General features: G+C 37.1%; 1 protein-coding gene across 10 annotated transcripts in view; it reads right to left on the reverse strand.

Moving 5' to 3' along the window:
* Window positions 1-27,961, reverse strand: part of SOX6 (SRY-box transcription factor 6) — a 374,652-nt gene that overhangs the window by 116,290 nt on the left and 230,401 nt on the right. For all 10 annotated transcript variants that reach the window (XM_042038377.1, XM_042038378.1, XM_042038379.1 and 7 more), the window contains one exon: window positions 27,130-27,198. In XM_042038377.1, the coding sequence (XP_041894311.1) occupies window positions 27,130-27,198 (69 nt within the window). The remainder of the gene's footprint in view (window positions 1-27,129; window positions 27,199-27,961) is intronic.

Genomic DNA, 27,961 nt, shown 5'->3' on the forward strand with positions numbered 1-27,961 from the left:
ATTTTCTGGGTTGCTATTTTCTTCACTAAACCCTCTTACTCTAGATAACATAAGTAGATTACATCTACAGCATTAAATGGGTTTGGAAAGGATATAGTGGTTTAACATTAAATTCTTCCCTTCTTCAGGGCATGAACTGTCCTTCCTTATTTGTACAGTGTATAAGCAGCGCCTACCAGAATATGACAGTGATCCTGACTGGGGTCTCAACCAACTGTGCAAATATTAGTACTTGTAATATTATAATAGGAGACCATTATGGTTAATATTGGGTTATGCTGAGATATCCCAGGGGGATACATCAAAGATGAATGTGCACAGGTAAATTGTCTTGTCCTTTTGTAGAATCTAAAGGAGAAGGGCTTCAGACCACTTCTTGTCACTCCTAATATGAAAGTACAGGCTTAGCCTCAAACATGTATTTAAATCAGAAATATACAGTACTATGAAATGAACCATCAGGCCATCCATGAATTTGTTTTAACAATCCAACAACATCACCATTTCTCATTCATCCACTTAGCTTAATTTTCCTACCATCACTTTCATTGCTGAGGTTGTCTCTATTAAGCCATTTTTTGTGCATCATTAACTTTTAACCAGGCATCCATAGCTTTATTGTTTAAATTGCGTATGACTTTATTTAACGTCAGCATTTCTTCTAGCTGCTGACATGAAGTCACATTTTATAACTAATTAAATTGATCCCTGGGAAGCAGAAGCCACTAAACGGAATTATTCGTATCCAAGTGTCAATATATTAAATCAAAGGGCTAATGAGTTGGGTCACTGCTTCTTTTATCTGAAAGCTACTGCAGAATAGAATTCATACCAACCTCTACTTTCTGCTTTAACAGTCAATTTTATTTTAATCAAAGGTAACTAATTAATAAATTTTGATATAATAATGTAAATGTAAATAATACATTTAAGCCTGTTTTTACCACTTGCACACGTGTTAAGCTCAATCTTTTAGGAAGAAAAAAATGCTTTGTTGATATAAACTGTCTAAAAGCATATTTTTTGAACTCCCATGTGTAAGGAGCATTACTTCTAGGTCATAAGAAGCTTCCAAAATGACTTAAAAGGTGTTCTGTAAGTAAACAGTTTTGAGAACTTTTCAGTTTTCAGCCATTTCTATTATAGGCGTAAATCAAGATGAAAATTTGCCTCTTGGAACTGACAATACCGCCTAACGAAAGTGATTAAGAAATGACTAAATTTGTCATGTCAGCTTTTCCTTTAGCTCTTGCAGCTGCTGAGTAATATTTTGGATGCTTTCACTATTTACATCTGGACACTACTTTTAAAATTCATCACCTAATAATTCATACCACTCACAGATTTTGTCATAGTTCAGCTTTCTTTGACAAAAGGCATGTAGATGGTTCAAGAGCTATCTTTACTGAAGTTATCTTCAACCAATCTGTTTACATCCAGATTGTTTAAAAAGACATTCTGAAAACCTCCCATGCCTCAAAACCACGTTTTAGCGCCTATTTGTTTTGCTTGAGAGCCAATCAATTTCTCTTATTTTATAACCTTTGAAGAGTTCACCTGTGTGGAAACAGCAAGTGCACTTTGACTCTCTACTAATGTTTATAAGCTATTTATTAGCTATAATTAGGCTTGAAGTCAAAGGGCATTAAAAAGAAAGGAAAAAGTCAAACAAAACCAGGCTGGGTGCCATTATCATATTTGTTTGAGTGGGGAAGCAAAGATGGGTGACAATACACCGTCTTGTAGCAGCCTAAACAACTAAATTTTTGATACAGCCTCCCATATGCATAAGGAGATCAGAAAAGTTTCTCTCATTCATTCATCCTTTTCCCTACAGCAAATAGGACCCTGAAAGGAATGTGACTGAGGCACCACCAGCTCCCCAATCTACATCTATGGCTGCACCCCTTACACAAAACAAACGAAGAAATTATAAACTGGTTTCAAATAAATACCTGAGCAACCATTGAGAGCAAGGCTGTGATTGTTCACTTGAAACTAATGGTTATTTTAACACATAATGGTGAATTAAAAATAGAATGGCAGCAAAGTCCTCCTAAAGCTCAGGTGTTTTGCCACTAAGATCAAATGCAACACAAGGAACACAGATCTTTTTTAAAAATGCATGTTCTTGTACCAGCACATCGTTTGCTTTTTCAAACAGTAAATTAGGGGTTTTCGGCTGCACAGTGGTTGCCTTATAAAACAACTTTAAATAGTCACTTTTATCCATTTATAAATGGATATACTTTGGAGGGTCAAGTATATGCTGTTGTTCCACACCACAAATGTTTTCTTTCGTTTCCAATGGTTAAATGTCATGAGAGCGCTTGACCCCACTACAGAACATCATTCAGTGTCTGGGGGAAACCACAAATATGGCTGTACCTGTGGCTGGCATGAGATCATTTAAAAATAAAAGATCATTGCAAAAGTGGATTTTGTAATGGTGAGACATTTGCACCTACAAATATTTATTAAATATGGACTGCCTCAATATATATATTCTGTAGTCTTTATTCTTCTCTAATGTAAGGGTTTTTTTCAAATATATAAAACACTTGGAGCTATAGAGACTCTGTCTCATGGTTAGATTAATGGGATACATGACTGGTCATTGAATATATCGAGAAATTTTTTTTTTTTCTCACTTAGATGGCTCAGGAAAAAAATATCTTTTTGATGAAAATGGGAAAGTTCTACACAAGTATTCACGTCTTTGGTAGAAATAAAGACTAATGCCCTTAAAGAGAGACATGAAACACAATGGTGCTACAACTCTGTCAGCCACAGTTTCTGTGCAAACACAGAGGGAATTTCGTGTAAAGAATGTTTCAGAATTGTGTTGCAGACTTATGTTGCTGCCTGAGTTCACTGAAAACAAATTGCAGGCATGATGCTGGAGATGCACTGGAAATAAGTGCTTTAAGATAGACAACTGTAACAAAATCCATTCATAGTATTCCAAAAATCAGGCTGTAACTGCTGCACCATCGGCATTTAAAAATGGGACAACAGAGTTGAAACAAAAAGAGAAGTTTGATTCAGGAAAGGTTCAAGTTCTCGTCAGTTACAACGGCAACTGTTGGAAAACATGTGGGTAACAGAGGAGGAGGAGAAGAAAGTATTGTTTTCCAAAGGCAAATGGTTCACTGCACATCATCCAGTTAATGTTGTCCAACCAATATTATAGTTAAATCACAGAGAAATCTGTTTCTTCAGCTAGGCTACCTAGCAAAGATCTTGATGATATATTTGAGGCTCAGTACTGCCCATGAGAAAACAAAACATGTGAACAATGTAAAATCAACCACTAAATATTTAGTAGTGGCCAAATAGTATTGCTGGGAAACTTATCTGTCATCACATTCAAAAATTGGTTAAGCTTATGGGTTTGGAGAGTTCTGCAAAACATAAAAAAGAATGGCCCTTACTACAGATATTTCCAAATTCTTTTACATGCTTTCACCAATGATTGTAAAATGATCTAATTAATTTATTTAAACTCCGATAATTTTTCTTTTATTTTTAGAAATTAGCAAGCTGGAAGATGTGATTAAGAAAGAAATTTAATTTCTCATGGTTTAAAACAAAATCACTCCTTTTTATCCGATCTCTTCAGTTTCTGGAGGAAAAATGTATAAATACTAGTGCCAAATAACTTACATTATGGGTGTCAGTATTAGAAAAAGTTATTCAGGATTCATAAGGGAGTTGGAGATAGACACATAAAATCCAGTTAACACACCACCAGTTGGGTTTTGGGGAGAAAAGTGGGAAGGGAGGGTTTGCAGATGTTAAACGCAAGCACAGACATTAATAACCATTAAAATGGAAAAAGAATTGCTCACTAACATGTTAATGCCAATACTTTAAAAGAATTTTTCCCCTAGTTTTTGCCAGTGATTTCACTGTTATGCCATTGCTGTTACTATACTCCAGTGGAAAGTGATTTGTTGATATCCCCTTAGGTCATTCCAAGTTGTATGGAGCCTACAGCAATTAGCTGCTCATGTTTCTGTCAGTTTTCTGGTACTAGACCTTCCTTTTCATGACATTTTTTTCCCCCTGTTCTTTGCGTTAGATGCTTGTGGTTCTCTTGCTCTGAGCTATACAGATAACAATCAAGCTGAAATGCTCAAGACCAATACAGTGTTCTCTGTACTCCAGAGCTAGCACAACAATTTCAGAAAGCATCTAATATACTGCATGAAGAAAGGCAGAGAAAATGTGGTAAGAAAGATGAACTATTTATGGACATTTTTATGGTTTATCTTGGCAAATTTTTGCTTATGATTTTCTCTAAATGAGAGCTCTTGGATGCCTACATATACAGACACAACTAGCCTACATGCAAATTTCCAAACTGATGCTACATTCAAAATTGTTGAAGCAAAAGGACAGACTATCTTTATCTCTTCACTCCTTTGGAATTTGTATTTTAAATTCTGCCTATCTATATATTTGTGTGCATCTATTACCTTTTCTCCACAACTTTAATAAACACAGTATTTTGTGATTAGTTAAAAATGAACAAACTTTTGGGATCCACATGTTTTTGGTGCAATGAAGTGGGGGTTCAAATTTTTAACCCAAACACTTTGGTGCCTCATTTGCAGGTGTACTTTGGGATTATATGTCTAAATGTTTTCCACTTCATCTGAAAAGAAGTTGTTGGAATTAATTGCTCCTGCCACAAGCTGTGCCCAGGAAGTTGGTAGAGTAAAACCAGGCTAGTCTGAGGAGTATCAGGACATTAAAATACGTCAGTAAGATGCTCAAGATATTTTATGAAATTTAGGAAGCAATAATCACATTGGATTTCTGTGGCAAGTTGAATATACATCTTTCTGAAATATACATAACAGTTATCATACATGAAATTTCTTTTCATCCATTCCCTGAGCAAAAAGAAGGATAATTAAAAAGCGGAGCTCTAGGAAACTAGGATGATTTCATTTTTCAAGGATTTGTACAACCACTTCTTTATTTTTGTGTTGAATTACTCAAAGTGAAGCAACAGCTAGCTGATCCAAAGGCAGAAGTCATGCCAGGCTCACACAAAAATCACTTTCTGGACATTTAAACACATTCTAGTTAAGTTTGAAGCGTGTAAATTAATCTTGATAAGGGTGAAATTAAAATAATTCCAGTAACAGATTAGTATTACTGGTTGAAAGAGTAGTAGAGATAAAATATTTCTCAGCTACTACAGAAAATCATAGGAAAGAACTGAAGGCTTAGACACACTCACTAACAGAGACAATTTGGGATTTTGCTAGTGCTAACAGGCATGCAAACAATTTTTCCAGGCCACTTTCCAAAAGCCTCTGAGAATACAGCCTTAAGTGAGTATAGTTTTTCATGAAGGATAACAAACAGACAGCCTAAGAGCTGGAAAACTTATATGCAGGTACAGAGTAAAAATACTATCACTAGTGGGAAAAAAAAAAAGAAAAAAACAAAGAAAAGAATGGATCAGTGATAGTAAAACTTAAATGAAGTGATGATATTTCATCTTTGTCTTTATCTGTCTCTGTAGCATATGGATTTTGTACTTTGCATGAATCACAATGAAGCATCAAATGCAAAAGTCAAGTTCACTCTACACTTAAAAAGAATTCACAAAAATTACTCTCTTTCTGTTGACTGCTCCCATTCAAAGGCCTGAATGAACAGGCTTTATAAATATGGGGTACTCATGGAAGCCTGCACAGCCAAGTATGCCTGCAACCAGATATTTCCTATGTGAATAACTAGACAGGGAATTTTCAAAGGCTTGTAGTAAGCAGTTTCAGCAGCAAATTCTCTCAGCCCTTAGTCACATGTTCCTTAAAAGGAAATCATTAGCAATCTAAAAACTCCCTTTCTTTAGTGTTTTCCATTGTTTGCTCAGTGTACTGAGACACACCAGAAGTGATATTAACCTATGCCTGAAACAGCAACCAAGTTTATACTCTCCTAGAAAATACCATGCATATCCACTGAAGATATATTATGTACCTAGCATGTCCCCCAGTTCATATCTCCCATGTTACTCAGTCCCTACTTAATAGATAATAAAGCCACATTCTAAAATATTTTCAAGTGGTCTTCTGAGCCAAGCACTCAGACTCAGGTTATCTGCGTTAAATTCCCAGCTCCACCCAGGCTTCCTGTGAGACCCTGAGCAACTCACTTAAGTGTCTGAGTTTCTTGCCTGTAAAACAGGATAAATAAAATTTCCTTTTTATAACCCTTCTTTTGAGTCTTATCTAGCAAGATTTTGCAGTTCTTTAGGGAGAGGAACATCCCTTGCTTCTTAGAAGCAATAGTGACTGAAGAGTCTAAGATAATCCATACCATGACAAAACATGCAAGACATTTGAACAGGATTGACTCTACTCCAGTGCCATTCCAATAGCCTCAGTTCAGCTGTACCAGTTACTTGCAATTTATTGTAGACTTCAGTATCTGATATTTCAAGAGGAAAAAGATAAATCCTAGAGAGAATAAATGGATTTTTGCTAAGTTTTAAACGAAAGGATTATGTATTTTTAAAGCAATTCGGTTGCTAATTTCAGCAGTGAACTGAGCTCTTTCTTCCATATTTCCTAACCAATTGCTCAGATTTTTAAGTATATTGAAAAGAATGTCAAACCTTTGCTTTTTATTTCTACATTCTTTCACTGGTACCCACTTGCTACATTTATATGTACAGAACTACACACACTATTAAACTGTATTTTTAATCTTGTTTTTCTGGTGACATGTAGGAACCTTATGAATCGCTCTCTTTCTCATGGTTTATATTGTCACCAGTTAGCCCTGATAAAAGCATGGTTTGATAGAGTACAGCTGGGCAAAATTTATGCAGTGTATGTGTATGCAAGAAGTAAGATTAGATGTGCTGTTTGACCAGTCAGGATACTTTAGGTACAAGGTAGAACTAAATGCTTGAATTGGGGGATGACTGTATGAATTAGCTGTAGCTATTTTTTTTTTCTTTCATTCAAGAAATAAATTATACAAAAAGGCTATTTTAAAATGAAAGACCATTAACGACAAATCTTTTTGAAACATCACTGTGCAGAGATTTCAGTTTCTTCAATATTCTTAGACCTTTGATTATTCTTTTGATTTTCAAAGCACTTTTAAACAGTGAATGAATCAAACAACAGTGCACTAAACACCTTTTCCATAACTGTGGCTATGAATATTAAAGAAAAAAAAAAAAAAGGAAAAATGGCCGAACAGACTAATAGACAGAGGAAAGAGGATTTCTCAAAGATGCCCAACACAGACTTGTCATGCATACACATCTATTTCCCACCTTTACATTGTCTCTATGCATCACAGTAAAGTTCTCACACACTTTACCCAAAATTCTCCTCCTATTAATTATGAAATTCGTCTGAAGAAACTCATGTTCTTGTAACCATATAAGACTAGAACTACTCCCCAGTAAAAATTTCTGTCAGCATAAAGGAATGACCTATATAAATACTGTATTTTTTATTATTCAGAACTTTCTTCATTTTTTCCACTTTTTCCCACCACTCTACTTAATATTTCTGCATGTTTTTTGCCAAAACAAATTCAATATCTTTGATGCTATGATGTGTGTATAATCCACTTGTGATTTTTCAGTTAAAGAAGCTATCCCAAACTCAAGGGTGTTATAACTTTTTTCTTCTGCTACTCCATATTTTCACTTATACTCCTGTGTATTGGCATATGCATTTTAAATACTTCTCTAACACACCAATAATCCCTCTTTGAAGTACTGAATGGAAACCAAAAGATCAGACATTTTTCGTTCATGACTTTTCTCTCACTACAGGAAGCACTCTGAGATCATAATTTGACAGCAATTTCTCTTGTCTTCCAGTCTTGAGCTGTTTTCCATAGTAATATTTATTCCAAGTAGGCAGATTTTATTTGGAAGTGCTATCAGGCCACAGGTCATAGATCAACTGACAACAGTGAATATCTCCATTCCCTGTTTGCTTCTGGAATGCAAACTGTTAAAATAAAAAGGAACACTTTTCTTTTCACAAGAGGTTTCACAAGTTCAAGGGCAAACACAGCCAATGGATTTGCGACTTTCAAACCTTTCACTCCGCTGTCTGCTGAGGTGAAAGCTTCAAGTGAAGGTTTTCCTGTGATTTTGGTGTTAATAAAGACTCTGCCCTTTTGGATTCTCTCATTCAACAACAAGTTTTCACACAGGTACTTTTCATGTAAATGTACATTTAAGAAACCCAACCTCTCTGAAGGAGTATGGTAAGAAGTCCCTCACATCAGTCTAGCTGTCTGCTTTCACCAAGATTGTGGGAACTTAGTTCTCTTTGAAGCATCTGTTTTGCTATCGAATTCCACTGAAATCCACCAACAGGCTGAAAAGTTAGTGGCACATGCACTTCAATGCACATGGCAGAGCTGCAGAGAGCTCATTCCCAGAGGCAATCAGGCTAACAATACAAATCTGGTATCTTCCTTTTCTACTCAAATTGCACACCTGACAGCTCTAAAAAGTGAAGCTCCTTTTGCTCTTGTGGCCATGTATTACAGCAAGGTCTTCACAGAACTGACTATAATGCCACAGACAACACCTGTAACAGCAAATTTCAGACGGAAAAAGATTAAAATTCTTGCAATTAAACTCCATAGTTCTGCTTGCAGGATGCAACACCTCTCTCCTCAAAGTGGAAAGTCTTCCCACCCCAGTGGTCTCTCTGCAATGCCTCTCCTTTCCCAGACACTTGCTCCCATGCTTGCTCTCCTGCCAGCCCTGGTGCCCCTCTTTCTGTGAAGCTATTTTTCTCACTAAACTGAGAGTGAATCAGATCATGTAGCTACTGATGTCTGCACTTTCTGCTGAGATGAACAGAGATTTCAGGAGTTTTAGGGCTTCCTTTTCCCAGAAAGGTGTTTCTGATCTTGAGTACCAGTCCAAGAACCACAGCAAATGTAAGATGTGATAAATGAGTGAGTGCTGGGTAAAAGAGTAACCCACTAATTTAAGTCAGGCCTCGTTTAAACATGAGGGTTAAAACGTCCTGCTGTGCCTCTGTAAGACTGAGCCTGTGCTCACGTGTTTCTTACACAGCCCTGGATTCAGGCTGAATCCAAGCAAAGTCTGGATCCCATGTCAGGTGGACACTGCTCCACTCCTCTCACATCTAGGTCTTCCTTCCAAGAGAAGCCAAAGGAGCTGAGCAGGGTGTATTCTGCGGTGCACACCAACACACTTCCCTCGTGGGGGTAACACCACCACAAAGCTGTGGGGGACTCTTGCAGTACAGTCACATGGATGAGATATAAATCCTGGAAAGGAGCTAGGAAGTTCATAAACTCAGCCAACAAAGAGTTTAGAACTATCGGCCCAAAAGAAGAAGCAAGTGGCTTCCTCTGAGTGTTACGATATAGTTTTTAAGATCTTTCACAATACTGCATCATTTTAAGCATCATGAAAAATAAAACAGATAGATTCCCCAGTCATTCCTCAAATACACCACACTTTTCCTGGTTAGGAAGTTTGCCCACCTTCCCTAGCACAAGATCACTGAATGCAGGTGAGTCATTATGAGGAACTGGACTGCTGTGGTTATAAAATGAGGAAGCCTGTTACATTAGAAACAGGGTTGATCATAAACCTATCAATGAACACATGGGGAAAAAAGTACAAACTGTCAGGAGAAAATTATGGACCAGAGATAAAAATTAATAGTGAAGTACTTGACACAGTGCCAGACTTTGTCCAGGCATGGTTGTACCTCCTTCCTAAGATACACAAAAAACAGCTCAGTATATATTAAGGCAAATAGTTTCTAGCAGAAAATTACTGAAAAATAATTTAAAATTTATGGATTAAATGTGGAAGCTACAGATCTGTCTGAAACCCCCTAACTATAGTGATACCCTAATGAAATTAAAGCACTTCTCTTGATGGTATGTTAGATAGAGCACTTGATCCCTGAGTATGGAGTATTACAACAAGGAATAAATGAAGTGAAGCTTATTTCCAAAAATATAATTTATGTCCCCAATGCACCAAGACCTTAATTATTTCAGTTAGTTCCATAAATCTAATTTAGATAGGACTATTGTCAGCAAATTCACAGTACTGCCACCGAACATTCAGAAAGCATTAGTTTCACAAAAGCTCATGTGCATAAAATGGAATACATTTTAACTATGCCCCAGCAATGCCAGCATAACAAAGGGAAGAACCTGAGAGCTACAGCAGGTGACAGATTGACTGTTTCTTTAGAGCAAAATCTCCCAGTAAGATCTTTTTTCAAATCGTGCAGCATATACCAAGCAAATCACTGAAACTCCAAACAAAATGCTAACTGGTAGATTTGCAGAAAATATGTAGGCTGAGATGAAATGTATCACCACAAATGAAATCTTTTTCATTCTCTTTTCCCGGACATGTGCAGACCTTCTGCAAAGAAGGAAAGAGAGCATTACTTTGCTCAGTACCCAAGGCTCTGTTTCCATGGGAAGCATGCACCTATCTAGAACAAGTAGTTTAGTGAGAAATGTGATTTGTGAATGCTTGTTTCCCATGGTTTTGCATGAGATGCAAACACAGAGTTTTGTTTCTCTACTGCCTATTAAAGTATAAACCCAGATCAAAACTTTGCCTGAACTCAGGGCATTTTAACATCTCTTTCCCAATTATATTATTCAAGCTCTAATATGAGGAGAGCTTAGTCTAAAGCCATTACTTCGAGGACAAGCTAAAAGGCTTTATCAGGGCACTAAGTTTCATGAGACTTAACTGAATGCCATACTTTTTAGGCTTTTTCCTATATCGCAAATGCTGTTACCTAATTATCTATTGTGTCCAAAAACTCTTCAGCTGGAACTCTGACAGACAGACACACAGCACAGCTATTTGAAAGTTCTTTCCTTAGGAAATCAAGGTAAAAAATGCTTTGGTTTAAGGGTTTGTGTAAATTTTTTTTCTTTAAACTAAATGGTCTGATAAATACAGGAAGCAAACAGGCAGATTGACTCTGAAATTTGCACTCATTATGAGCATTTTATGAAAGTAAGCTGCAAAATAGTAATAAACCTCCCATACAACAAAGGTGGACATTGGTAAATACAGAAAAATATCTAAGAAGTGGGGAGAATTGCAACACTGAGTCAAAATGTCAGGTAGCAAAAATGTGAGACGTGTTGATTATTCCTTCTTTCTTCAGTAGAGAGTTACGCTACTTTTACATGATTAACATTTCATTCTGGTAACCAGACAACAATGCAGCAAAGGAATAAAAGTTCATTCTTAGCTGGTAACAGTAAGCATTAGTTCATCTTCTTTTTTTCTATTGTAAAAAAAGCTAAGTTAAGTACGGTGGAGCCAGAGCTTTAATACTCTCCCCAGCTCTTCACAAAAGCCTCAATGAAATCTGGGTCCTGTCATAGCATGACAAGAAGATAATCTGTGTGGGACCTTCCTTTTAGATTAGAAGGTGCTTTCTCTTAATCAGATGGAAAGAAAGTCTCTTGGTAAGAAACCCCTCCTCCTCCAGAAAATGAAAACAAATCTTTAGAGAAAGGCTTAGTCAGAATCCACATGGAATCCAGGTTAAACCATTTTCCCTGGGCCTTATAACTACCAAATACCCCTGCATATATGTAGCTCCTTAACTTCTTCTGAAGCAATGTTTTAATCCAGGCAAGATTTCAACCTGCAATATAGGCCTTTGTAGCATTAATATCTTAATGGTCCTGGATGCTGCAGCTCATCAAGTGTTATGTACTTTGTCATCTCTAGGGAGAAAGGAAATAAATGGGTGACTCTAAGTCTTGACAGCTGTAAATCTGTTACCAGGATGAAGAAGGCAGATGTACTGTTTCTATTCTGTGGAGGTATTTCTGATTTGCCAAGGTGAGTAGGATCTGGGACAGGTTTGTGGCTTCCATCCTGTCAGAATTCATTTATTTAGGGAAAAGAAATAGAAGATTATTTACTTAATAATGACTTTGAAAGAGCAAACCCTCTCAAAAAGTGCTAAGGAACTCTGTGCTCCTCCCTACTACTCTTTTTCTCTTCTTCAGCATGAAAAAGCAAAGCCTGGAAAGAGCAGATAAGCCAAGAGTCCTACATCCTGTTCCAGTGATCCATCATGCATTCCATTCTTCTCATAATAGAAATGGATATTTTCCATTTAAAATGCTACCTCTAAAATCTTTAATTCTTCTTATTGCTAGAGGAATGTCTACTCAGAAAAGATTTAAAGCATTTAAAATTTTGCAACTAATTTAATTCTTAGCATTTTTCAACCTGTTTTTGTGCATTTACCATCTTCCTATATATATAACAGAAGCTCAAAGAATAAAAGCTGCTCAGTTAATTCTATTAGGATACCTACTTGTGTTACCTAGATTATGTAATGGATATACTGAAAAAAAATAATGAAATTAGGAAAAAATTATTTCTCTAATGCTTTTTGAATTACAATTCTTTTATGTAGATCTGAGAGACTGTAAGATTCTCAACTAATTTCATAAACAATTCTGATAAGTATTATCATTATATTGTAAATAAAATAATATATTGGCTCTGAAGGGGGAGGGCATTCAAACTTGAAATTTAAAATAAGGATATAACACAAAAATCACATGACAAACTTGATCCAACAAGCAAGTTGCTTCTACCAAGGTCACTCTATAATTTCTGCTGTTGTCTCAGCTTTCACAAGTGTACATGTGCCATGTCCTGAGCATGGGCTACAAGGTTTGATGCCACTCATCCCAAAGCCTTCTCCTATGCCATGTTGAAGCCTGTTCAGTTGATGACTTCACAGAGCAATGGGAAAGCACTTTTTTCCACCTGTTTGAGTTCTGATTTTAAGAGGATCAGTATGTTCTGATTGAGAAGAATCAAAGGGGCTGCCTGTTTCACAAGGGAGTTTCCTGTTTGTTTCGGAGTAGGAAATAAGCCTGAAACCACATAGTATTTCTTGACAAAGTGCTTTGCCAGTGGTGACCACAACATTTTCAAACCTGTTGCACTGGAGTGGGTCATCTTTCTCTCAAGGTAACAACAGAGTTTGCTAACACTATCCAAAGAAAATAACTGTGTTTTCCACATTAAAAAAAAAAAAAAATTACATCAATCTGTCAAACTACGGGCCTGTTCTCCACAGAGAATGCCAACTACCAGTAACACAGGAGGCACCTGAGCCCCACATTGGAAAAAGGGTGTAAAAGACCTACTTGTAAGGGGTAGCACCCCAAGACTACTCCGAAGGCACCATAAAGGTCTTCTTACATATTTAAACACATAGTCAGACATATTTAAATATGCATTGAAAGGCTTATAAAAAGCGTACCACACTAGACATGTAATTAAGTAAATATTAAAATGCTTTACATATGCTGAACCATTTATCTGGACAATATTAATTATCATAGTTATATAAAAGCAATAAGCACTAATAACAGCTCCTACTACTATATGTGAGAAAAGGAGAGACTGAGAAATAAGAGGAAGACATTGGAGATGCAATTTCTCTGCACATTTTGAAAAAAAATCTTTCCAAGGTCTTAAAGACATGGTGGTTTTCTTTGCAGACTTGAAACGAGTGCACCTTTTTTTTTTTTTTAGCAAGCAGGACTTTTAAAAGGGCAATTTTGCAAAGAGAAATAACACCTTTGTACTTTTAATGTATGTTTATGTAAAATGAAAGTGGCAGTTCCATGTTAATAAACCCTGTTTAGGAAAAAAAAGAAAAAAAAATCAGTTGCTGAACTATGGTGAGTAATTAGGCCCTTAGCATCCCCTTTCTCCAGGAATGCTTCCTCCTGAGCTGACCCTTTTAAATAGCTCCGGTCCTGGCTGCCTTTGTTGAGCTTGGAAATTGTGCACATATGAGAGAAATTAAGCCCTCATTTAGCAGGGACACATGTCTGTCAAGTCCAGAGGAACAAAGGCTGGTCCCTGGGGGCTACTCAGCTCCCTGAGGCTGCCACTCATTCTGTTAGCAATGCTTACCCTTTACAGATTGTGTATAAAACCCAATAAATCATTTCATCTGCTCTGGTTAATATACACATGAGCCTGGGACTTTCTTCAAAGTATTTTTTTTCCTTTTGCTTGCAACTCCTCACATTTATTAAGAAGTGACCTCTCTTTTCCAGAGTTTAGCCAGGTTTTTACCTTTATGTAATAACATCAATGTCTGTGAAGTAAACCTGAAACATTTACTGTCAGAAATAAAGACATTTGATGCTGCATCTATTTCACACGGGAAATGTTTTACGACTCTTTAATGGTCAATAATCATCAGTGTCTATTGTATAAATTACTAGTATATTCTGCTCCTCCTAAAGTTGTGCCTAAAATGCATGCATATTTCAAATGATAGCAAAAAACAGGGTAAATAAAATTACAGATTTGTAGCTTTGCACAGGAAGAGACTCTTTTCCTAATTAAAACAAACCAAAAGGAAATTAATAAAGATACCATTTTAGTTTTGCTCTTTACAAAGCGTTATCGCGAAGACACATCTATATTGTCCTGGATAAAACAAAATAAAAAGGACTCTGATGATTACAAAAAAAAACTTAATTGCACAAAATGATAACTGAAGTAAATACATGCAAGACAAAAAATATTCACATGCAATATATTAGCTGCCTCCAAGCTCTCTGTGGTGGATGGACTCACACACAGAGCAGAGGAATATTTTACAGGGAATTTAAAAAAAAAAGTAAAATGAAATGCTGTCATTTCCATGTGAGCTCTTTTTGTATTTAAAAAGAGGGCCTAATTCTGTACTTCTAGTATTAGACCGACATAAGTGGAAAGTACATGAACAACACCAGCTGAGGAAATGGTACCCCGCACTGCATTCAATGAAGCAAAACTCTCACTAAGTTGAGAGTGAGTTTTCCTTATACTTGAGTGTAGGATTAAGCCAATACAGAAAAATTACTGGTGTAGAATAAAAACAAATTAAAGTGCAGAGTTGTGTCTTCTTTCCCTGAAATGGTGAAAGCAATATTTCAATGCCTGCTGTTAACAGGGGCCTTTTTTTTTATTTTGTCCACTCCGCAGTTTTTAGCTAACACATTGAAAGCCTGCCATTTCTCAAGCAACAATATTAGGCTTTGTATTGAAAACCACAAAATAAAGAGGGCTGACTATTCTGACAGCTTTAATCCTGATGATACTCGGAGACCCAAGTAAAAAGAAACTGGTACAGCATGGCGCTTTCCCTGCTCAGCAGGCAGAGAAAAAGCAGTTCTGGATTTGATAAGTAAAACCAGATATAGTTGATGGTTATATGCTAAAGCCCTGCAATTAATGGGAAACATCAATGGTCCAATGAGCTTGCATATCAGTGGGGTCTTTAAGAAGGCCTTTTCTCCCATCTTGTTAAAAACTCATCAACTATTCAAGTCAGGATTTTTATTCTTTTGTGCAAAGATTTGTGCATGTTCCACTGTTGTCAAAGGGGAAGACATAAAATATCAAGACTCCAGATCCCATTTGTACATTAAACAAACCCCTGTGCATGTTATTATTGATACTCTTCACTACAAATTCGTGCCACAGTAGCAATGAAAAGCACCAGGCAGGACTTTGACATGAGGAGCTTTACAAATATGGAGACGTGGCCCACTTGTCCTGAAGGATCTGACAGTCAGAAAAAAACTGATGTAGTACTGGCTCATTTTTGTTAAAAATAGCAACCACAGTTAAAAACCATCCAACCTTGGACTGTCGTCAAAGGCTACAATTCAGTGTGTATTAAAATCGAGGTATTAACAAATAATAACTTTATGAAAACAAATCTCTATAAAGAAAACATGATACTATTATACCATGCCCGTGCAGTCCTAAAAGTGACAGACCTGTAGTAAATAACCTATTTCTTAGTAGTAAAAACTGTACAATGCAGTGTATGTATTTACATTGTTCATCTTAATAGAGATCTACACCTTCCCCACACACACATAAAACGCTTTTCTGAATAATTGACTGAACAGACACCAAAAAGGAAAGTGACTGTGCCTACTATGCAGCTGCAGTAACAGTCAGGAATGATTCTGAAAGTGTAAGTAAATGAAAAGTAAACCATTATCAGCAAAAAAAAAAGAGTGTCATAAAAGTAGTTTTCGTTCTGGAAAGAACCTGGCTAAACCTGATTTCTGTAAGAGCCAGGTTCAAATTAAAAACCTCGGTTCACAAGACAAAAAACAAAGTAAAGGCTTTCGTTTGAGCAGAATTTGATTCATTCCTCAATGCCCAGATCAGATTTACCTGGTAACAGAAGATCAGTTTCTAGAGTAGGCCATAAGAAAGCATTACCCCAGGGTGGATTTTTCCCCTTGAGCAAAAGTGATCAGAAACTCTGAGCCACTTCATCCACCTACTCCTTACAGATCAAAATGCAAAACGTTGCCGTGAAAACAAGGGAGAATATGCAAAGGTGTTATATGCTATGTATGCCACTGACATAATACTTTAATAGGATATGCTGTAATTTCCTGCAATTAATATCTTAGCAGAGCTATAAAGGCTTTTTTCCAAAATTATACCATTGCATTTACAACACTAAAATTAACGTTGTGTCAACCTTTCCATTATAAGCCCCCTTTTTCAGAGGTTTATAACTTGGCTGTAAAAATATATTCTGGCCTAAAATGTGGCATTTAAGATCTCCATTTAGAAACAGCCATTTTGATTAAATAAAAAACATTATTTAAGTCTGTTTCAAGTAATGCTCTACAAAATGTGTGAGGGACGGCCAAGAAATGTAGGCATTCTTCGAATAAAAACTTATTTTTCTCTCCACAATAAAGCCACTGTTCAAAGGATGTTTCACAGCCACGGAATTTGCTCCACATCTGTAAGGAAAATATGTGGATTTGGGAAACTACAGACTTCAGTGAGAGCAGCCTCTCCACTTGCCTGTTTCTGTGTGACAATGGCTGTACTTCTGGTCAGCAGCTCAGCCACATGGGAGACTCAAGCTACCCAAACTGGTTTTCACTTGCGGGCGGGCAGCGGGTGAGGGGAACACATAAATATTTCTCTGTGTGGCTGAAGTGGATTCACTCTGGCTAAAAGCTCCAACAGAGTAAATTAAGGCAAGTGAGAAATTGATAGAAAGTCATCATAGGAAAAATATGATCAAGATGGTAGAGAACCACCCTACAGATACTGAAACCACAGATTTCAACTCTGTCAAATTTCATATAAGAACTGGATTGAATCACTTCGGAAATTTAACTAAGGTGCTTAAATTAGGAACCTCGTTGTCTAATCAACAGAAGGTAATTCAGAGCACCTGGACTGCTTTATATATGGAGCCAAAAGTCCTAATTCAGTCACCCAAATTAGATATCTAAAATTAGATGCCCCCAAATATCTATATGCTTTTTATTCAGCCTCAAAAGAGTGTTGTGAGGATAATACACTTCAGCTTATGAGACACTCAGATATGCAGTTATAGAGGAGATGAGTATCCTGAAAATATATCACCAATAAAATTCAATGAGATGGAAAAGGCAAAGCTAGAAATGTGATAGTAGCGCTCGTCATACCAATCACTCCTTGTCAGAGCAAAAACAAGTGCCATACCCCCTCTTTTGAGCAAGGTTTAGCTCGATGTATTATAGATTATATACATTGCTTTGTCAAGTACAGGATCTCAGTCTATGCTTAGGCTATTAGGTATGTATTGCCCTATTTTGTTACCTGTAGCAAGTAGCCACGCAACTCATTTATCTACCTGATCGAGATTTTAAGCCAGATATATATTCCTCCAACTGGTTAATCTCTCATTTAGAGAATAAAAATGCCTAATACATTACTTTAAAATAAATACTCAGAAGTGCCCTTCCACACTGTGTGACGGTGATGTGTCTCAAGATGGATTTCACACTTCGCCCTCAACTCTGAAGTTCTTTGCTTTTCTTATTTGGTGTTACAACTTCAATGGTTTCTTACACTGTCATTTTGGGTGGGTGAATAAGATTAATTCAGCATTTCATAATGCTCCATTGTATACTGTTTACATCATTTATTTTCTTTTTACTGAATGATTACAAATTTCGATTTAAAGTTAATAGCATTTTGTGGGAGTTACTGCGTGTGAATTAACCGTGGTGATGTCAGTGCATCCCTCTGGAATTTAAAAGATATTTCACTGTGTTATATCATGTGCTGCACAGTATATCAACTTTTATTTCCCATCCCTCAAGTATGGAATGCACACTGTGTAACTTCTAGATTCTCAATATAGACATAATTTACCCAAGCTGTGCAAATGCCCAACTTGCTGAAGATGATATATGCAAGATTTATATAAAAGACTAGTTCTTTCAAGGAAGCAAAAGCCTTGCATACTACACAAGCCAGTATATTATCTAATTATTTGGGGAGAGGGCTTTTTTAATGTTACAGACAAAGGGAAATAGCATGCAAACTGCAGTCATAAACCAATTTTTCCTACTTTAACAACCTTAAGATTAGATAGGTAAATACCCAGGCAAGGCCATTTATCTTCCTTGAGAACTATGCTTTGACATTTTTGTGAGTGCCAGGATTAGCTGGTTGCATAAGACAGCAAATATTAGAAATATTCATTCACTTTACTTTTACTTACATGCCATCAAGTGTATACCAAATGTTAAACAGCATCTAGTTCGCTCATTTGCTGGATTGCACATACTACTACTTTCTTTATGTGAATTCATAATTCCTTAATGCATTCAGAGAGCAATGCACTTACTTCTTTCTTGCTGTCATGATGTTAAATATATTAAAAATAAGTTTTTATGCTCAAATTGATTCAGTAATACGTTTACATTCTGGAATATTCCCACAATTACAACTAAAAAATGCTTTGATTCCTTAGGCCAGGATTTAGTTCATCTGATAAATTTAACTTTTTACTGTAAGATTTCAAGAAGTACTTTACAATTTATTTGCTATACGCTTTTGGCCTTCTTTATGGGGAGCTGTACTTCATCATTTTCCTCCAAATACCTGCTTCTGCAGATAGAAATTTTGACCTCTGATATCACCACATTCCAGCCTTATATCTTGCCTGTATATCTGAATATCTCCATAAATCAAGTCATTTCAATACTAACATTTATTAACTATTTTCTTTTTTCAGTATCTCCTGATGAGTGTGTCAAATAGTGGAGGTGAAGGGGGTAAAAAAAAAGAAAAAGCAATGCAAAACCTGATTGTTTTCCCTCTTGGCCATCACATGGTTGTCAATCATAAAAATTATCACAGAAAAAGTACCTAATTAGAAATGAAAGGCCAATATCTCAAGCAGTTTCTATGAGTCCAGGAGTATGTTTCAATGTAACACTGATGTAAGACATGAAAAAAGCTGGCTTGCCCAAATGGTTGCCTGTTTTTTCCAGCTACATCTGTTTGTCTAATAAAACAAATTACATTCCCTGAAATCCCTGCCACATTTATACCTTTGATATTCCAACCACAACACCAATATCCTAAGTCCTTCCTTGCAAGAGGTGCTTGCTTCTGCAAAGCCCAGTTATGTGAGTAACACTTAGTGCACAAATCATCAAACACTGGCTGAGCGGGTGTTACTCAAGCAAATAAGACTTCACAGGATCAGTCCTGCTAGATAGGCTGCCAGTTGGCACCATTTCCACTCCCAGCTATCCATTTTACTTTGTGCACATGCCACTACGGAACAAAACTGGTTTTGTGTTACTATTGCATTACTATTGCATTATCCCAAATATTGCAATATTGAAAAGAGTACATCATGAGACTGACAGAGGGGGTGATGCCAGAGGAATAGCATCAGAGAGGTTCAGAGGGGCATCACCTCAGTCAAACTCCTTGAGAGCTAGACCAGGGTGTCTGGCTCAGCCATGGCAGTCACTCCACACCGGGTTGGAACAGGCAGAGCACCAGCCAAGATTGACCCCCAGGCAGCAGCACAGGTGGGCAGCAAATATTTGCTTGATCCTCTGCTGTTATTCAGGAGCTGGTTATAATCTGCCTCTAAATTAAAAGGGCTCAAATCATAGGCTCTTCTGTAAGCGAAGCCTGTGGAAGTGTCTGGGCTGAATAGAATCAACGGGATTTTAGCCCCTGGCTTTGGCAGAGGCACAGCTGAGAACAAGTCCTTAAGCCACTGGTGAGGACGCAGCACAGCACGCCCCAACAAATGAAGCAGCAGGACTTGAACTGGGGATGTCTATGTCTTCATTTCCAATTTTAAAACGCATGTGGGAGAGGGAAAGTGGGAGGACAACTTCTATCATTTTCTGCACCAACATGAGCCCAAGAAACAATGACATTTACTTTGGTTTAACTAATTTCCACACATCAGATCATGTTCGTCACCCGTGTGCCAAAGTCCTATTCTTCAAGTCTGTTGAAATACCACTTTTCGAAACATGTGTGCTAACATTTGGCCAACATCACCACAAGATCATTTTATTAACTTGTAGCTCATTTCATAGACTGCTGCTCATGTTGCTAACATATGCTATTCTACCATTTACTGCTCTATAATTAGAGAAGTCATATGAAAGAGATACACAAGGCTTAATTTTTGCATTAAATACAATTTGTTTAGACTTGGGTAGGCAAAATAAGAAAAAAAAAAGTCATATAATGAATTAGAAAACTGCAAGACAGCTAATTTAACTCTTAAAAGGTCACAGAAAAATTTTTTTAAAACACATCCTCCCCACCCCCCTCATGACTGCATGCAGTTTTAAGAGGCAAATCCAGAACTATATTCTGCTCTGCCAGGATAAAACTTTCCAGGGACTGAGGGCCTCAGGGGCAGGACAGCTAGCAGGATCCTTGCAAACGGGGGACCAAGGGGTAAGATCAGAAGCTTACAAGTAGCAGAGGAGTATGAATCTTGCACACACTGTGTCTTTTTTGCCACCACCACTTTGTTATGTCAAAGCATTTGTAGTTCAGAAGAGGTTGAATAAAGAATAGAGAGCATCACCAGAATACTTATTATAGCATGTGCTACTCAGAGAAGGCAAGGATCCTACATCACTTCTCTTCCCTCACAGCTGACAGAGAAAATTCCAAGCCAGCCAGCCATGAAGAAGATGCCTTTTACTGGGAAAAGCCGGCCTACAATAGATCTTTTGCTTGAGTAATTATCACATAAAGACTTTAGAACTCATTAATAAGCCAGTATGTGATAATAAATAAAATATGAAACATTTGACTTTGATGTTTAGCATATTTGTCTTTCCTCCATTGGATCAGTTTCAATTTACACCGAGCAACATAGGAGCTGGACAGGAGCCGTGGTGCCACACCTACGGCAGAGCCCCGTGAAGTGGAATCAGCAATTTAGCAGCCAGCTACAAGTTGCAGGCACATAACAGCATTTCTCTCTTCCAACTGCACACAACTACATTGCAGAAGGGAGTTGGATATATATTATTTTTAATACTGAGCTGCTTAAAAAAACAGTTAAAATATATACCAATGATGTCTGGGAATCAACTCACAAGCAAACTGGGTTTTAAGGGAAATGCATCCTTTCTACTGTAAATTAATAAACTCTAGCTATAGTTTATTAAGCCACCACAATATTTTACATTTTCTCCTGCTATAATCTTGCCTGCTTATAAATTACAGTACTTTTACCTATTCTTTAATCCAGAAACATCATTATTAAAATGTTTGAGGGAGGCTGCAGTGCATCTATCATTACTTGTAAAAGTTAATTAGATTAGATAAAAGAAATAATTAGATTTGCATTTTTATCCTGGTTTTAAACTTCCACAGAAGATCACAACAGTGTGCCTGTGGGCAATTAAAAACAGCATACAGCAGTGAAATATAAAGGCAAAAAAGGTCTGTTTTTCCTGGCTAATTCGTGATTGAAGATACAATTACAAAATATTTTAAGGGTTTGCTGAAGCTGGGGGCTATTCCTAGACTTCTAAGCTTTGTTTATAACTCTCTCTCTCTTTCAAGGGAGTATCTGATCTGCGTACCCTGCCAATAGAAGTATCAAATTGCTTTCAATGGCTTTATTTGGTCCTGTGCAGAGTTTGCTAGAAAGGGATCAGTTATATGATCAATAAAAAAAAAAAGGTAGGGGAGAATATTCCCTGGCGCTGGAACAGTAGCACTACCATTGCTTTTGCTTGTCAACACTAAATAGAGTTTACAAAGAGAGACAACCTCAGAGAGTGTAACTGAGCTGACAATAACTGGATTCCAGTTTGTGCATTTTCAGCAATCTCTCTGCAAGGAGCTTTAACCTGTCTCCAAAAGGCAATACATGAAAGGTTCAGCTCTTAAAATTGGAGGTCAGTTACATACTTAATGATGAAGCGTATCTTTAAATCTATTTCTACTATTATTATCCTAGCAAAAAATTAATTAACCAGGTCAGGGAGGCTATGAAGGCTAATGTGGAATGTAATTATTCCTGATCTTTAGACATGTACTTCACATAAAGAGATAGTCCTTATTCAGCTCACCAGGTACCTCAATTGTCAGTAGTTAATCATGGATAAGAAGAGAGACTCGTTGGTTCAGTCTCTTAAGTTTTACTTATGATTCAAATGATTCCTATTCAAAGACAGTTTAAATAATTGCAATTTTATGTTACTATTCTTTTGTCTGTTTGCTATCACAGTGGTCACGTACACCCTATTTGAGGAAAACAGAAAATATAAGACCATTTACATGGAAGTAGAACAGCATGAATGTAGAGATTAAAACTAGAAAAAAGTACTATTAGGAGTAATTTCTAGTGGCTGAATTTAAACAGAATACTTATGAGAGCAGAGGAAACCAGTTTTTCTATGCAATGGAAATTGTACTGATTCAAACAGAAAACTAAATGCTTTGCAATGGCAATAAGCACAGTAAAGAGGAATAAGGTGAAGGGAAATGGACAAAAGCAGCTTGGATCATCTTTCACAGTTATCCTCATCACAGATTTCTGCAGAAAACCTCAACCATCACTGTCCTTTTTAAAGATTTTGGCCACAATTTGGGACTTGCTTGAACGAAACCTACTCACAAGAGGAGGGAAGCCCTGCAAACTTTCATCCCTTAAATCCACACAAACGCCCATTCTCAGAGGGAAATCCTGGAGCAACAGGCTCAAAGCATCAGTGGGATCCACCTCTTTTCCTCAGCTGGGGATGAAGGGGCTCAAAAGAAGTCTCTAAGCCTTATTCTGAAAGGACTGAATTCTGGTAATGAGGCACAGAATTCACAGGGATTTCAGGACCACTAGTTTGGAACCATTTAGGAAATGCATGTCTTCTCTTCTTCCAATCTTGTCTTATCTTCATGATGTACTACCAAATTCCTCCTTTAAACAGCTTTTTCACTTATTGATAGAGATTTTCACTTTCATAGCACAGGCTAAGAGATGTTCTTGAAATAGTCCAATTTTGAGCCCTTGGCTTCAGAATGAATATTTTTTATTTAAAAAAAAAAATCTTTTAAAAAATCTTAATCAACCTGAAGGCTGATCTGTGAGCTCTTATTTGCCCCACATTACCTTCTCAACTTTAATTTACACTGAAAGCAATGATTTCTCTGCACAGCTCTGCAGAACAAAGAACTTAATTTGGCATACTAGATTTCCACCCATCTCTGTGGACTCCTCTGTAGAAGAGTGTTTATGAAGATTGTGAACATTTGAGCTGAAAAGTAATAATACACTGCACTTACTTGAAAAATTTTCATTCAAGATTCTCAAAACATTACAGCTGAATTGAGGAAAAGGAAACAATTTGCCAAATTTCTGGTAATCAGAAGCAGGACTGAGGAGAAGTCCAGATTCCCACTCCCTTTAGGCAACAAAACTGCTTTCCCCAACTCATACACCCTGAAAGAAACATTAGCCTCACATAGAAAACATGAGATGATTATGCAGAACATTTAATTACCTCTGTACTCTTGAAATACCTGTCTTTTTTCATACACTAAGCCTAGCTAAAGCACTCTTTGCTCATAGATTATTGACAAAGTTTTGGATGCATAACAAGTCTGGAGTAAGGTGTTCCAGTAAATGGTCTCAAAAGTGAAATAAAACAAACAAAAAAACCCTTTCACCAATTAAATGAAATAAGGTGTTAAAATTATTAAATATTACATGCACAATATAAGTAATAAATACTAGGTAATGTAGATTCTCAGTAAATTAACCCAGTAGTTGTCCAGGGGAAACATGTTTTATTTAATATAAATAATTTTAACTTTTGTATGCGGTTGACATAAATCTTTTAAGCCCCTTCTAAAGCAATTTCTAATTGTTTAAACAGTTACACTGGGTGCACTTATTCACAGCAACTCTTGTTCAGGAATTAACACTGCACCTCAGGAGAGGACAGCTGACACACTCCGTGTCTCATGCTGAAAACGTTGCATCAGCAATGCTCCTCTCCTGCATCCTGGAGAACACGCTGTACTTGCCTCGAGTATCTGTGCCATGAGTAGGCCCCTGCCCAGGTGGAACTGGCACCTGTTCTTCAAAAGGGGAGTGGCAGGGAAGGGTACTATTGTTTTCCCACGCATACGAAGTACAGATAAGAGCCCACACCATTCTGTGTAGGTAATCACTGTTTCCTGAAAATGGTTGCTCAAGAGTGTCTTTGAACAAGCCTTCTAAACAAAATCAAGTTATCGGGGACAGAGCTGCAAATTCTACCGGGCCCAAAAACTAAACTGAGAATGTAAATATTTAATAGAAATTTTGTTTCCCCTTCAAGCCACAGAGAGCACAATTCACCTGACCTCGCATCAGACCTCTATACTAAAGCCACTGGGATGCATATCCTTCTTATTAATGGAGATAAGCAGCCATTTTAGGGAACAATGTATCTGATATATTTTAAATACCTACTTTAGTACAAGACAAATTGCATCCTAAAACTATTCACTTTGCTTCTCACTGCTCACTACAAGAAAAATCTGGATAATTAATTGAGACAGAGTCTGTACTGCAGTTACCTATTTTTGATACGATGAATCCCACCCAGAGTCACCAGTGTGACTTCAGTACTAGTATTGAGGTTTCTTGGGAAGATGGTGGGAGAGGACCTGGGAGAAACAGCCCAGCACTATTTCTGTCTCCTGTTTTGCCTCCATCCCAGCTCCAGCCCTTAAGGAACAACATATCTCAAACTGTAACATTCATAACCAATTCTACAGCAGCAAAAGAACACTATGGACTGCAGAGGCAACTTAGCAACTAACTTCTCTCTCAAGCAACTTCTGGCTGCCAAATCTGCCACAAAATTAAGACAGAACAAATAAACAAAGCAGAACCACTTGGCTTCCAAGCAAATGGACCATGTAAGCTGGTGTTTAGAAGACAATCTTCCAGCAAACTTTCTTTTAGTAATGTCCCCATAAGACCATTGGATCTTTGAGTTGGCATCTGCCCAACATGCCTAGAGCTTCTCATTGGAGCCTACAGTGTTCCTCGGGCCATGAGATGCCCACTACCAATCTGGTTGACCAACTGGGAGAAGAAACAGTCCTCAATCCTCAAATACACTGATTAGACTCATGTAAATGTAACAATCAAAAATAAATAAAGAGGCCAAACCACTGAGGAACTATGGCATAAGAGTACTATATATCGGCAAGAATTTGGAAGCAAATACAAGGAAGGGTCAACAAGAACTAGTTTAGCTCAGATGAATAGAATAATCATCAAAACACTTCCTTGCATATACATCTAGGAAAGGATGGGAAAGAACCTGTGGAGGGTTCAGCACTATGTAAGAGGAAAGATGGAAGTGAATGAGAAAATGAATCTGCAATCTATGCTGGAATGAATTCTAAGACCACATTTCCCTGGAGACAGTGGAAGGGTAAAGCTACTGGAAAGTATTGACTGAAGTGAAACATGAAGTACCTTTGAACTTTTTACTACAGAGCAGATACTCTCCAGCCAAACATACCTACAATTCTCCAAGCAGAAACAAAAAATACTTAGTTGTAATTCTTCTTTCATAATTCTTTAAAGGAATTTTTAAAATTAGAAATTTCTCATGCAGATAACTCTTCTGTTTTGTACACTTAGCTAGGTTTCAGTCTTAGATTTTATGCCAAGTAAAGATTTTTTTACATTATTCTTTGCTCTCTGAAGTCAGACTTGCAAAAAATACTTAGAGAATATGGTGCATTTCTTCCTTTCACTATTCTTAATATCTCTTCCATCCTTGATGCACACCTAATATGAATACACAGTCTTCTAATAGGCAACAACAATAACAGTGCTCTACAATTCAACTGTGTCTCTCATACGAGGTATTAACACATCTATATCTGTTAAATAAACTCCTTAAAAGTGTAACTGAAACTGCATTACAACATTTTCAAAAGCATTTACAAGCATTCCTTTGGGATGAGGGAAAGAAAAACTTCAGTTTTGGCATCTAGTAACATAGCAATCAGCTAATTAAGGAAAAGAAATGGGTAGCCCAAGCTTATAAGTGATTGGCAGCACAATCATCTGTCAGACCAAATTGAAATATTTCAGTCAGTGAATAGGCCCATGGAAATGCTTTCAAAGTGGGAAGCAGAGAAGGTATTACAGCGACATGCCAACAATGCCTCTACATCCATGTCAGTCCCTACCCATGTATACTTGCACAAAATTGAACCATGTTCTGCATACAAGTACAGATAATTAAATATCTCCAGAATACTTCCAGATCCACAAGGGTATAATTACTCCAAAGGCACCTGGAACACATACACCTGTAGGTCTTTGTACATGAGCACACTGGTGCCAGGGGCTTACTACTGCTTTGATGTCTCAATTTTGTCTTTGTAAAACACAGAATTCCTCCAACAATGATTGAGAATCTGCTTTTACTTCACACAATACAAGTCAAACTGATTGCAGATTTCAGAATTATGACAAGATGGTGAGATTTAAAAATAGTCCATAACTTTCAGAAGAAAACTTTGCCTATTAAAGTTCTTTGCACCAAAAAAGATGTCTGACAATAATTTTCTGGGACGCAAGGAACTCCCATAAAGAGCATCTTTACTGAGGCTTGTTAGTAAAGCATGTGGCTGCTTTATTTTAGACCCTTCCCTCTCCATAAATGGAACTTAAGTATAATCAGAAGAGAGCAATAAAATACACTGACCTGAATTTGCTGCTGCAGTAGATTGATCTTGTGCTGCTGTTGCAGGAGTTGCTGCTGTTGTCTTGCAATCTGTTACAAATAAAATTTCTATTAAATTAAAGCAGCAATATTAAAATGTCAACACTATTGACCAAAACCCATAATATTTGTTATTCTTTATTATATTTTTATTAAGCATATTAACTTTTTTTTAAATGGGGCATCTTTTAGAGGTAAATTTAAATGCAACATAAAAATCTAGTTAGCGAGTAAGAAATATGTATTTTAAGCACTGAGGCCTTGACTCTGAAAAGCACAGAAACATAAGTTTATTTGTGTGCCTGTGAATAATCTCATCACTATTCAACAAAGCATTTAAGCCTGTGGTGATCTTTAACTATGATGCATTACTGTTAGTTACAATGGGAATGAAACACATGCTTAAAATTAAGTGCTTTTCTGAATGGGGATGGGATTACGCAGGTGCTTAAGGTTAAACATACATTTTCCTGCTTTGCTGAACTGGAGCCTTAGCTAGTGTTTATAGATGCTTCACTATTCAGCACAAGCTCCTAGGGTAAGCTTCTCTGACTCCCTTCAAAATGAGCAGCATATTATTTCTCTTGCAAATCTCAAAAATCATCCTTGGAGCCGCTTAGGGAAGCAGAGCCTTATTCTGTGTAAAAGCAGTACCTGGTGCTCAGTAACTCATCCTCCACACAGCCCTATGAAATATGTAGGTATTCTCACCCTCATTTGGTAGATTCATTAAGGGATCTGAAGGGTAAAATTCACTCTATCCCTTCTCTAACATAGATGGAGAAAAGCAAATATTCAGGGTAGGGAACACAAA

The sequence above is a fragment of the Corvus kubaryi genome, unplaced genomic scaffold, assembly GCF_017639235.1.
Source record: "Corvus kubaryi isolate FWS band 111438036 unplaced genomic scaffold, C.kubaryi_AGA036_p1.0 37392, whole genome shotgun sequence".
In the NCBI taxonomy this organism is placed as follows: domain Eukaryota; kingdom Metazoa; phylum Chordata; class Aves; order Passeriformes; family Corvidae; genus Corvus; species Corvus kubaryi.